The sequence below is a fragment of the Haliaeetus albicilla genome, chromosome 14 (assembly GCF_947461875.1).
Source record: "Haliaeetus albicilla chromosome 14, bHalAlb1.1, whole genome shotgun sequence".
In the NCBI taxonomy this organism is placed as follows: Eukaryota; Metazoa; Chordata; class Aves; order Accipitriformes; family Accipitridae; genus Haliaeetus; species Haliaeetus albicilla.
In genome coordinates this window covers 21,036,661-21,048,219 of record NC_091496.1, presented here as the reverse complement: position 1 = coordinate 21,048,219, position 11,559 = coordinate 21,036,661, and the positions used below count along the sequence as shown (strand labels likewise).

General features: G+C 51.7%; 1 protein-coding gene across 1 annotated transcript; it reads left to right on the top strand.

Annotated features, from left to right (window-relative positions):
• The first annotated feature begins 2,335 nt into the window (after nucleotides 1–2,335).
• On the top strand, nucleotides 2,336–7,498 carry PIM3 (Pim-3 proto-oncogene, serine/threonine kinase). Its single transcript, XM_069801934.1, has 6 exons — nucleotides 2,336–3,000; nucleotides 3,354–3,463; nucleotides 3,618–3,668; nucleotides 3,950–4,313; nucleotides 5,568–5,744; nucleotides 5,906–7,498. The coding sequence occupies exons 1-6, from the start codon at nucleotides 2,916–2,918 to the stop codon at nucleotides 6,088–6,090; spliced, it is 972 nt and encodes a 323-aa protein (XP_069658035.1). The 5' UTR covers nucleotides 2,336–2,915; the 3' UTR covers nucleotides 6,091–7,498.
• Nucleotides 7,499–11,559: the final 4,061 nt, after the last annotated feature.

The following is an 11,559-nucleotide window of genomic DNA, read 5'->3' as shown; positions in this document are numbered from 1 at the left end:
AACAATACTCACAACAAGCCACTGACAAGGATTATAGCAAACGGCAGCTACAGCTAAATTCTTTAAAATAAACCTGGAACATGTATTGCAAGATCATGAAATCTTCCCAGTGTTTGTATTTGTTTACATTTCAGCAGCAATAAACATAAGTATAGCATGCATATGCCATTATCTGGAGAAACTTATTCCATGTGATTAGAGATAGCCAAAAGGCAGGATATCTAACATCAAAAATAGCTTTCTTATAGCTTTATCTGATAAATCTGAATAATTAGCTTCAAGAAAAAAAAAAATCTGTGAACATGAAACCTCCTGAATTCTTCAGCTGCTCAATAAACTGAATGGTTTAGTTTGGTTCCTCTGCAAATATCACGGTCTGTACAAGAGGTAGTAACTTTTATAGCTCAACTGATCTAGCTTCAAAAAACACATTCTGGGACATGAAGGGTTGAAACTGTGCCTGCAAACTTGACCTTTACATCAGCTGGTCTAATCTAATAAAAGATATTACCTCTCCCTAGAAGCCCTTGCTTTGTTTATGGGCATGACTGCCTGAGCTTACAGCACTACTATTATCAGACAATGCCAACTGCAAGGCTCTCCCAGTGCCAAGGGTGGGAAGGACTGACTGCCAGCTCTTCAAGCGATTGTCCCAAAATACCCTCACATTAGGGATCCCCGTGCAGTGCCGGTACCTCCGACTTCACCACTGCCAGCAGAGGGGACGTGAGACACTCCCATTGTGCACCTGGGACTGCGGTGGTGTAAAAGGGGTGGCAGTGCCGGGGATGCGGAGGTGCTGACCTCCTGCCCACAAACATCGTGGTATTCCCCGGTGGAGCTTCGGCCTCGCGCATCCGCACGCCATTTCTCCGCTTGCGCGCATCCGGCCGGCGGTCTCGAAGTAGCTGCCCGAACAGTTATTAAGGCGTCGCTGCCCACCCCGCACAGCACTAACTGATTTCTAAACGGGTGGCCCACAGCTTCTGCTGGACAGACACCCCAAGATCCCCTGAGCACCCTCGGGCTTTCCTCTCCCGCGGGCTCTCCCAGCTCTCGCGGCCTCCCCTCAGGCGAGGCCGCTGCCCAGGGCCTCACGGTGGCAGCGCCCCAACACCCGCTTGCGGCCTCCCGGGGGCCGCTCCGGGCGAAGCCTCGTGGAAGAGGGCGCCTCACGGAACGCCGCCGCCGGACGAGGAGGACGAGGAGGAGGAGGAGGAGGAGGAGGAGGAGGAGGAGGAGGAAGAGGAGGACACTCAAAGGCTGCCTCGCAGCCGGCCGGGGAGGGGGAGGCCGCCCCCGCCGCCGCGCCCCGATTCCTGTTGATGCAGCGCCCCCTGCGGGCCGGGCCGGGCCGGGCCGGGCCGGGCCGGGCGGCTGAGGCGCCGCGGCCCCGCGCAGCGACAGGACCGGGGAAGCGGAACGGCTTCGTGTCCCTTCCCGGCGCGGCGCCTGAGCGGGGCGGGGGAGGGGAGGGAAGCCCTCAGCTCCTCCGAGGCGCGCCGCCGCCGCCGCCGCACCGGCGCCCGCCGTCGCGCCGCATCGGCCCCGCGGGGCTTCCGCACGGGGGAGCTGCCTGACGGAAGCAGGAGCGGAGGGCAGGCGCCCGGCGGCGTCCCCCCCCCCCCCGCGCCGGCAAGCCTCCGGGCTGCGCCGAGGCGAGGCGGGCAGCGGCGGGGAGAAGGAGACATCGCCGCGGCGGGCGGGGGCAGCGCGCCACGCGTTACTTCGGCGAGCACCGGCTTTCTGAAGAAGCGGGCTTTGACGCGCCGCGCCGGGGGGCTGCCGGCACCGCAGGCCGGGTCCGCCGAAGCCGCGGCCTGGCGTGCCCCGGCGATGGCAGCGCCCCGCCCCCGCGCGGCCTCTCGGCCGGCCCGACCCGGAGCGGCGCGGCGCGGCGCGGAGCAGAGCAGAGCGACCTTCCCGCAGCCGCGGGGCGGGGCGCGGCGTGGCGCGCCGCGGCGTTCCCGCCCTGCCGCCTGGCCCCGCTCCGCCGCATGCAAATGAGACCCCCTCCTCATTGGCCGCACCGGTAGTCCTTTGAAAAGGCGCCCGGCGATTGGCCGCGCGGAAATGTTAACGCAAATAGGAGAATCTCCCCCACACACCCCGCCCTCTTTTTTTTTTTTTTTTCCGCCGCTAATGCGTGATGCGTTCCTCAGACAGTCTGTAACTCTGCGCGTCGGTTACTACAAATAAGTAGTTCCCAGCCCCCCCGCCCCCCCGCCCGCCCGCCCGCCCGATGGGGCGGGGCGGGGCGGGAGGCTGCAGTCCCGGCCGCCGCACCGCGGGCGCCCGGGCGCGGAGGGGAGGGGGCCGCTGGGGCGGCGGGGAGAGGTGTTTCCCCCTCCCCCGCGGAGGGATATCCTCGGCGCGCTCGCCGCGCTCTGCCCGCACCAAAATATTGGGAGTTAAGAGGCGGCTCGGCGGCGCCGCCGGCTCAGAAGCGCGCGGGCAGGCACGGCGGCGGCGCGGCTCCTGCTGCCCGCCACGGCTCCACTGCGGCGTCCAGCCCGCTCCCCGCCGCGGCGGCCCCCGCAGGGGCGGGCTCCAGGCGCGGCCCCGCAGCCCCCGAACCCGCCTGCCTCCGCGGCGGGCTCCGGCACCGGCTCCGTCTCGGCTCTGCCCGCGCGGCCCCGCGCGGCTCTCGCCGGTTGGAGGAGGGAGAGCGGCGGCAGCGGCTGCCTCTCGCCGCAGGACTCGGCGCGGCCGCCGCGGGGATCCGTGCCGGCGGGGCGCCCCCGCGGACTCCGCCGGTGCCCGCTGCCGGCCGGGGAAGGAGCGGCGCGGAAGGTCCCGGCGGCCCGCCGCCGCCAGCCGGCTCCGGGGAGAGGAGCGCCCATCCGCCGAGCGCCGAGCCGGGAGGACGCCGGCGCCGCCGCCGCGGGGGACTCGCCGTGCCCCCCCCTCGGAAGATGTTGCTCTCCAAGTTCGGCTCGCTGGCTCACATCTGCAGCCCCACCAGCATGGACCACTTGCCGGTGAAGATCCTCCAGCCAGGTACGGCGGGGCCGGCGCAGGGGCTGCGGTGTCCCCCCACCTACGACGGGCTCAGCGCGCCGGGCGGGGCGCGGGCCGGCCCCTCTGACCGGCGCCTGGCAGCCCCCGCAACTTCGGGGTGCGCTTTTCTCCCCTTTTTTTTTTCTTTTTTCAATTGAAGAAGACAATTTTTAAAAAAATAATAACAAGGAAGCCTTGGGCAGGACTGGGGCAGCGCACATAACACGCGTCCAGCGGGCAGAGCGTTTGGGGGCTTTTATTATTATCATTGATTTTTATCTTTTTGAATTTTTGGCGGAGCGCGGCGCGGCTGCGGACGCTAACGCCGTGTGTTTTCCCTCTCGTTTCCGCAGTGAAAGTGGAGAAGGAGCCGTTCGATAAAGTCTACCAGGTGGGCTCCGTGCTGGGCAGCGGGGGCTTCGGCACCGTCTACGCGGGCAGCAGGATCGCCGACGGCTTGCCGGTGAGGCGCGGGACGGCCCTTCCCGGGGGGGGGGGGGGGGCGGCGGGCGGGAGCGGGAGGCTGCGGGCGCGGCCCGGCCCTGCCCTCCGCGCCGGGGGCGCAGGCTGCGCCCGCCCCGCCGCTCACGGCGCCCGCTTTCCTCCCCGCTCCGCAGGTCGCCGTGAAGCATGTGGTGAAGGAGAGGGTGACCGAGTGGGGCACGATTGTAAGTACCCGGGGCGGCCGCGGGGGCTCCGCCGCGGCGGGGCTATTGTGTGGGGCGGCGGGGCCCGCCCCGCTGGCGCGGCCTCTGCGTCGGGGCGGGGGGGGGGGGGGGGGAATTTGGCGGGGGTTCGCCGCCGCAGCGCCGCGCCCGCCCCTCGGACTGCGGCAGCGGCGGAGGGGGCCCGCCGGCCGCGCCCTCCTCCCCGCCCGCCCCTCCTCCCCCCTCCCCTCCCGCCGCGCTGACCCGCGCCCCCCCCCCCCCCCCCCCCCTTGTGTGCCCAGAGCGGCGTCATGGTGCCCCTGGAGATCGTCCTCCTGAAGAAGGTGGGCTCCGGCTTCAGAGGGGTCATCAAGCTGCTGGACTGGTACGAGCGGCCCGACGGGTACCTGATCATCATGGAGCGGCCCGAGCTGGTGAAGGACCTCTTCGACTTCATCACGGAGAAGGGCGCCCTGGACGAGGAGACGGCCCGCGGGTTCTTCCGGCAGGTGCTGGAGGCGGTGCGCCACTGCTACGGCTGCGGCGTGGTGCACCGGGACATCAAGGACGAGAACCTGCTGGTCGACCTCCGGACGGGCGAGCTGAAGCTCATCGACTTCGGCTCGGGGGCCCTCCTCAAGGACACGGTCTACACCGATTTCGACGGTACGTGCCCTGCCCGCGCCCCGCCCGGGGCGATGCCCCCCACCCCCCCCGGCAGCTGCCGCACACCCCGTTCTGGCGGGCGGCCCCTCTGCCGCCGGGGCTCGTGTCGGGTCTGTCGGTAACGGAAACCTTTGGCCCGAAGCGGCTCGGGGGTGTTCGGTTGCGTAGGGAAGGAGCGATTCCAGGCAGTGACGCAGCAGTTTATGTTTCCCTGTCTTGGAAAAAGCGTTTGGGCTTGGCTTTTTTTTTTTCCTAGAGGGCGATCTGTTTACATGCAGGCTTCGCCAGTGTCGGATGTTTCCGTGTGTGGATATGCAGTTTTTATATGCGGTGCTTTTTTTAACTTGAAGCGGTAGCTCCCCCCCACCCCCCTCCCTTTCTGCCGGTGTCCTGGAAATCCCGCATTGCAGATTTAAAGCGATGGGGACAAGCGCGCTCCCTCGCAATGCCTCGATCCGAGCTTCGGGGCCGGGCTCGACGCTTTAGGGATGGGAAAGCTGAAAAGATGCCCGTGTGTGACAGGAGGGGAGAGTATTTCCCCCTGCCCTTGGACCGTGACTGATGTAATGGGGGACTCTTCCCGCCCCCCCAGCTGCCGCACTCACATCTGTTTGTTGTGAAACCCGAAGCCCCGCCGCACGTGACCCTCAGCATCACGAATTCCCCGTTTTGTTTGGTATCCACGGAGCCCGCGGGCATGGGGGGGGGGGGGGTGCGGGTTGGGAAAACCTGCCGCAGAGAAGCCCGGGGGGGGACACGACACCTTAAAAACGTAGAAATTGTAAGCGGCCCTATTCTGTTTACCCCCTTGCGGAATTGGGTAAAGCAGCTTAGCCCCGCGTAATAGGGGCAGCCCGGAGTTTCACCTTCTCTCCGCCCGCTCTTCTCCTCCCCGGCAGCCCCCTTTGTCCTTTTGTGTCTATTTTTGGTGTGATGCTGCAGACGCCACGTGGTCAGTGAAAGGGAGCTCGCCTCAGTAAACAGTCAGCTGATGGGGCTGTGTTCCTCCTCGCCACAAAATAGCGCAACCGGATGGGCCAAGTTTGTTGATGGTGTAACCCTGCTGATGACCTGAAATTACACCGCTAATGGCTTTGGCTCATAAGAGACGTTTTGTTTTGTTTGGTTTTTTTTTTCCACTTGCAAATGACAAGTTTACGAATCTAATTCAGCCCTGCTAAAAGGATCTGAACAATGGGGAAACACTAAACCTTGACTCATTTTTTTTTTTTTTTCCCCCCTCCCTGCTTTTAGGAACGAGAGTATACAGCCCTCCAGAGTGGATCAGATACCACAGATACCATGGGAGGTCAGCAACAGTGTGGTCTCTGGGAGTTCTGCTGTACGATATGGTTTGCGGAGACATCCCTTTTGAGCAAGATGAAGAAATCTTGAGGGGACGATTATACTTCAGGAGAAGAATTTCACCTGGTGAGTTGTATAGGGGTCACATGGGGCTTTTTTTCTTTTTTCTTTTTTCTATTTTTTTAAATAGCCCTGTACATTTGAGCTTGTACGTGTGGATACTTTTTATTCAGGATCGTCTTTTTCCTTTCCCAGTCTAAAATTGCTTTGTTGTTTGTTTGTTACAGAATGTCAACAGCTGATCAAATGGTGCCTTTCACTGAGGCCTTCAGACAGACCAACACTTGAGCAAATTTTTGACCATCAATGGATGCACAAATCTGAAGTAGTGAAGTCTGAGGACTGTGACATAAGGCTACGGACCCTTGATACTGATGTATCTAGCACAAGTTCAAGTAATGAGAGTCTGTGAATTACTAAGGACCTCGCACTGGGAGGGGAGCTACAAGCAGAAAGACCACAGTGCTGCTGCCAATACGTAGGAGGGGCTAGAAAAATGCATTCATTATTCTGTAGTTGAATCTTTGTCTGAGGGACTTGATTTTATTTTCCCCCTTTGCTGGTTTCTGCTTTGGAATGAGAGATTTCCTTTGGAAACGCTGATGTTTGGGAGTTGCAGGCCAGTACTTAGTCACAGACTGACCTTATTAAGAAAGCAGTGACCTCTTGAATACATGGTAAACTTTTTTGCTCTCATAGAGCCTGGACTAGATTTTATTTGCTTTTGAGTGCCTTTTTGAAAGCTGCTTCAGTGGGACTTTCTTTTTTGAGCTGTGTATGTCCAAAGAAGATCCAGTTCATTATAGGAATTTGCTCCCTTTAGACTCAGTGCTGGAGGAAGCAGCTCCTATGATGCATTGGAGAACATGTTCGGTGATTGAATGAAGTAGTCCCATCCACTGGTGATGGAATACTTGAACACAGACATTTCACTCCTGCCCCCTGGCCCTTTCCAAATCCAACCCACCTCTGCTGCTCAAAATAATTCCTATAGCCTGCACAGAAATATGAACAGGTATATCAGCTTTTTTATCAGAAACATTTATTCATGTTTCCTTTTATCATCTCTACCATTGGGCATGAGAAGCCCCTTTCTCAACTCCCCCCGGCCTTTTGTCACCCTGCGAGTCTTAAAGTATGTATGGGCATGTTGAATGCACAATCAATGCAATATTCAAGGACTTTACTTTTTTTTTTCCATACCTGTATAATGTGTTTATGTAAACTCGGTTTTTCCCATGTACTATACAGTTATTTATTGTTTGAAGTTTAGAAGACCTCCCACAGGTTTCAGCTGTGGCTATTTATTTGGTTAATTTATTTGGTTAGAGTTATTCAACACTGTGCTTTCCCCTCCTTCTCCCCATGGGAATTCTAGTGGTTTGCCCATGGCACTTTTTTTCTGCATTCCTGTCAACTTTTGTTTAAAAAAAGAAAAAAAAGAAAAAAATTTTCTGACCTTATCAATTTTTGTTGGAAGATGGAAAATTGTTGTACAAAGTCTAATTTAAGGGAAATAGAATGACTTTTTAAAGTTAGTCAGTATGCCTTTTGTCTGGTATTATTGTACCAGAAATGTAAAGTAATGCTGTTTGGAAGGGTTTTAAATTATTGACATTGTACAGTCTCCGTGCATTGGCTCTGGAAGGTAGAGTGGCAGAGTCATAAACCTTAATTTATTTTAATAGCTGTGTTTCTGTGATCTGGTTGCATTTATGCAGCTTGGATTTGGATTTTTTTTTCTTCTGTTTAACAGTGTGAAATGTATGGAGATCATATTTTTTATACAGGTATTTCAATTAAACTTTTTTTGTATATAACAGTTCTGTGTTTGTGTGCTCACTTTTATCTTCACCATTACTTTTGATGCCAGCTGGGGAACACCTATTCTGTTACTTTCTGTGGCTTGTAAAGGCCTACAGCAGCTGACCCGGAGTTAATAGGTCTATGCCATTAAGCAGTGACCATTTTGGAAGAATTAAGCAATCCATCTTGACTGTATCTACATCTCGATCACTGTATTTGATGTTGAACTGGAGAAGGTGTACAATACAACAGCACTAATGGTGTACACAGAAGGGAATTGGCCAGTGATTGTGGGGGGTTTAACTCTGTAAACACTGAATAACTGAAATACCAGAGTACTCATTGTCCTTGGGTATAGCAGGGAAGGATTTTTGTAGTTACTGGTCGTTACTGTTTTCACAGTTGACATGTTTACTTTCCATTAGGTTCAGTTTCCTTCCTCCTGCTTACCCCTTCCTCCGGGGGGCGGAGGGGGATTTCCTGTGCCCTTACAGGAAAGGGACAGCATTCTTAGAGAGCAGGGTGGCTGTTTTTCTTAAGCTCCTGTAAGTTATCAAAAAAGGCTCTATGTCACTTCATAAAGTGCTGGGGAACGTGCCATACTCATCCACAGCAAAGGGCAAGTGAACTGTCCTCAGCATTCTTCTTAGCACGTTGGGAGTCAAGTCCTGCAGATTACTGAGTTCATCTTGGTTTCTCTGCAGCTAGAGACTGACCCGACTTGGTCTTTTTGTGGGGGTGGTAGTGATTACTAGGTTTAACTACCACAGAGGGATCTACAACGTATAATTTAAGGATGTATTTGGCCATTAAAGGTGCTTTGTAGTAGTCACAGTAAAAGGCTAGGCTTGGAATCTTGCTTTTCTGTTATTTCCTTTTCTGGAGATCTTCCTGCCAGCTCATCTACTATTGTTTTGGTTCCCGTGGGGAATATCTCACCTGCTGACATCACATGAAGCCCCTGATGCTAACTAGTTTAGACTCAAAATGCCACTGAATAGCGGGAGGTAAAGCAGAAGGGGAAAGACCATTTTTGTGTGTATGGTTTTCTGATGACGTGGGGGGAAGGTTGCGTAGCTTTTTCTTGGCCATAAAAAGGAAATACAAATGACTCTTGATAGGGGAAAAAAAACACCAAACCACACGCAGTTGTGTCCATCAATTTGTCTGTCTTCTATGCTTTCTGGTTTTGTTCCTATTTCATTTTAGACTTGTTTCTCCAGTTTTAGTCAAAATCTGTATGTATGCTAAACCTAGTCCCTGGGAAACTCACATATACATGAAAATGCCTATTGTTGGAACTCTGTTCACAGAAATAAAAGATTTTTACAGTTAAGATTGCTTAGGAAAATCACACAATCGTGTCCTGAGAGAAGAACACTTTAAGAGTGAAGATAGGGAGTTTTAATTGATTATTTCTTTTGCTTAAGCGGAGGGACTCGGATAAGCTACAGGAGAGATGATCCCAGCGCCTAGTGCAGTTCTTTAGGGAAGCATGTTTCTAACCACAAGTGGTCCCTGGAGAAATTCCAGTAGCTGATGATAATTAACATCTTCCACTCCAGTGGCTTCGCATGCTCGCAGCTGTTGAGAGGGGTGGTAGCGAGGCCGTACGGGTGAGCTTCAAAGGGCTACCAGAAAAGTGATTATAAAAATACGTTTGTAAAGCTATTGTTGATTGCTGAACTAGGGACTTTCAACGTTTCCACAGGAGCATATGTTACTTTCCTTAGCTTCATAGAGAATTGCTGTTGAAGCGGTCTGTTTTGAAACATAAAAACTAGGTTTTCACCTTTTGCTACTGAGGCAAAATGCATTAAAAGGATAAAGGTCAAAAGGACACAGGCGCGAGTGCTGACTCCCCTCTGGGATTAGCTCAACATAAAAGGTGCACTTTCAGTACTGCACAGGCAGCTTTAGTTGTGAAACTCCCCTGTACACTAATAGAATCCACGTGGCTGAAACACCATATACCGAAAGTAATGATTTGTAAAAATAGCTTTTCATTACAGTTGAAAGTTGGAAAATGATGTGTTAATATAGTTCCATTAGCTGAGTGTTACTGCCAAAATGAGCAAGTCGGTGACAGCTCTTAGTTTCTCCTGCGCTTCAATCTGGTATTTTAATATCATTAAATGTTACTTCTCCGGGATCCTCCTCTTCATACTCTCTCCGCACTAGGTTGGTTTTCAATAGCACAAAGCTTGAAAGGTAGAATTCAGCAGATCAGTCAAAATACTACCATTTAAATCACAGCCTGTTTTAACCTTGACAAATTGATTTAGCAATGATCATACCTATGCATGTATGTATGCTATTGGCGTCATAGCAGGTATTTCAAATATATTCTAATGCTAAAAGATTTTTAGCAGTGTAGTATTTTCTGTAACTCATATCCCTAATAAAACTCATGCTCCTGCGCGCATAAGCATATACTCTCTTCTTTTTTTTCTTTTAGTTAACTAAGCTTATATTTACTGAAGCAGCTGAACAAGAGCCCTTTGAACAAAACTATCAGAAAGATGTTAGAAAGATTGACGAGGGTGTGTTCTCGCCAAACACTTATGGTTCTCTTTCAGTGGTTTACTGACCTCTGTTGGTGAAATTAAAGTATATGTTCCAAAAATAACGATGATGCATAAATTGGGAAGAGAGATTTTAAAACACTGCTGACTGATATTTTTAAATACAGAGAAGTATGGCTAATACTTAAATATCCCACAACGTTTGAAAGGCTACCATTACAAAAAGAAGGAAAAAAAAAAGAAAAAAAAAGAAAAGCTACTCCAAATATGAAAATAGCTTTTCAATAAAAATGGGAGAGGGCAGTATGAATTCAAAAGGTTGTCAACTCTGCATCTGAAGTTACAGAGGTAACCTGCCTAGTGAGCCCCCAGCCACTTACATGACTCTTGGCATGAGCATTTACGAGCATATTAGCCCTCATTCTTCCACTTCATTTCAGTCACGATGAGAAGCACTTGTCTTCTGGCACACAGATGGGCAATAATTCTCAGCGGTGTCACTAGATAACAGAACATTGTGGCCCTATCAGCTTATTGTTAGTGGATTTTTTTCTACCAACAGCAGTGATCCTACTGTTGGTAGCAGAAGTCAAGATGGTGGCATTTTAATTTCATTGCAATACATAGTTTTTCTGATAGTGTACTGAAGTTTGCTATGCTTATAAATTTGCAATTGCTTAGTTTCATGGTTATCTGTGATTTAAAAATTTAATATGTTTTTGCCTAAGGGGTTCCTTCAGGTAGCTCATATACCAGAGACATATTAAGCTTTGGTTATATTGCAGAACTGCTTAACAAAGTGATAAGGAGGCCACAAACCCATGCAACTAAAAATAAATTTAAATCTGTATTTAGACAGGATTCCTAACCAACTAATTTCAGAGAATGTTTGTCTCAAAACTGGTGGATTCATATGGATCAATAAAAAATGTGAGCATAGAGACACACCAGTCTTTTTTTTTTTCTGAAGAGAAGTTACACTAGCGAACCCCAGAACTGGGGTCTGACTCAAGGCAAAAGGAGGAGCAGTAACATAAATCCATGAAATTCCCGCAGAGATTTTCTCAGCTCGCTATCTCACTCCTTCTGCTCCAATAAGTTTGGAAGGTATTCAGTCTTTTGTGTCCTTTGCTGCTCATAATCTTACTATTATTTGTAATATGGCCTGGAGCACTCAAGTTTTAAAAAATGTTACGTGGTTTCCAAATATCTGTTAAAATTTGCATATTTATGTCTCAGATGCTAGGGTTTCCTTTTCTTTAAAAGCACCATGAAGGAAATTACTTGCCTATGGAAGCATTATGCTTACCTAACAATATAAATTCAGTACAGGTCTCAGATTAGCTGTGTGTAAGCTCTAATTAATATGGTCTTAGTAAGAATGTTATCTATTATAGCTAATACTCTGCTAATGGACTACACAAACCATTATGTAAAAAGCTGCTTATACTCGTCCAGTAAGAGAATTAGTGAGATGCATACTTTAACTGGCACTCTCTCAGGTAAGTCTGTGTTAAACCTTGAAATTACAATTAAGTCACAGGCAACAG

Excerpts from the sequence above, each read along its gene's own strand:
- PIM3 (XM_069801934.1), top strand. The coding sequence starts at position 2,916 with ATGTTGCTCTCCAAGTTCGGCTCGCTGGCTCACATCTGCAGCCCCACC. Across the intron at positions 3,669-3,949 it reads TGACCGAGTGGGGCACGATT|AGCGGCGTCATGGTGCCCCT; the intron begins GTAAGTACCCGG and ends TTGTGTGCCCAG. Across the intron at positions 5,745-5,905 it reads CAGGAGAAGAATTTCACCTG|AATGTCAACAGCTGATCAAA; the intron begins GTGAGTTGTATA and ends TGTTTGTTACAG.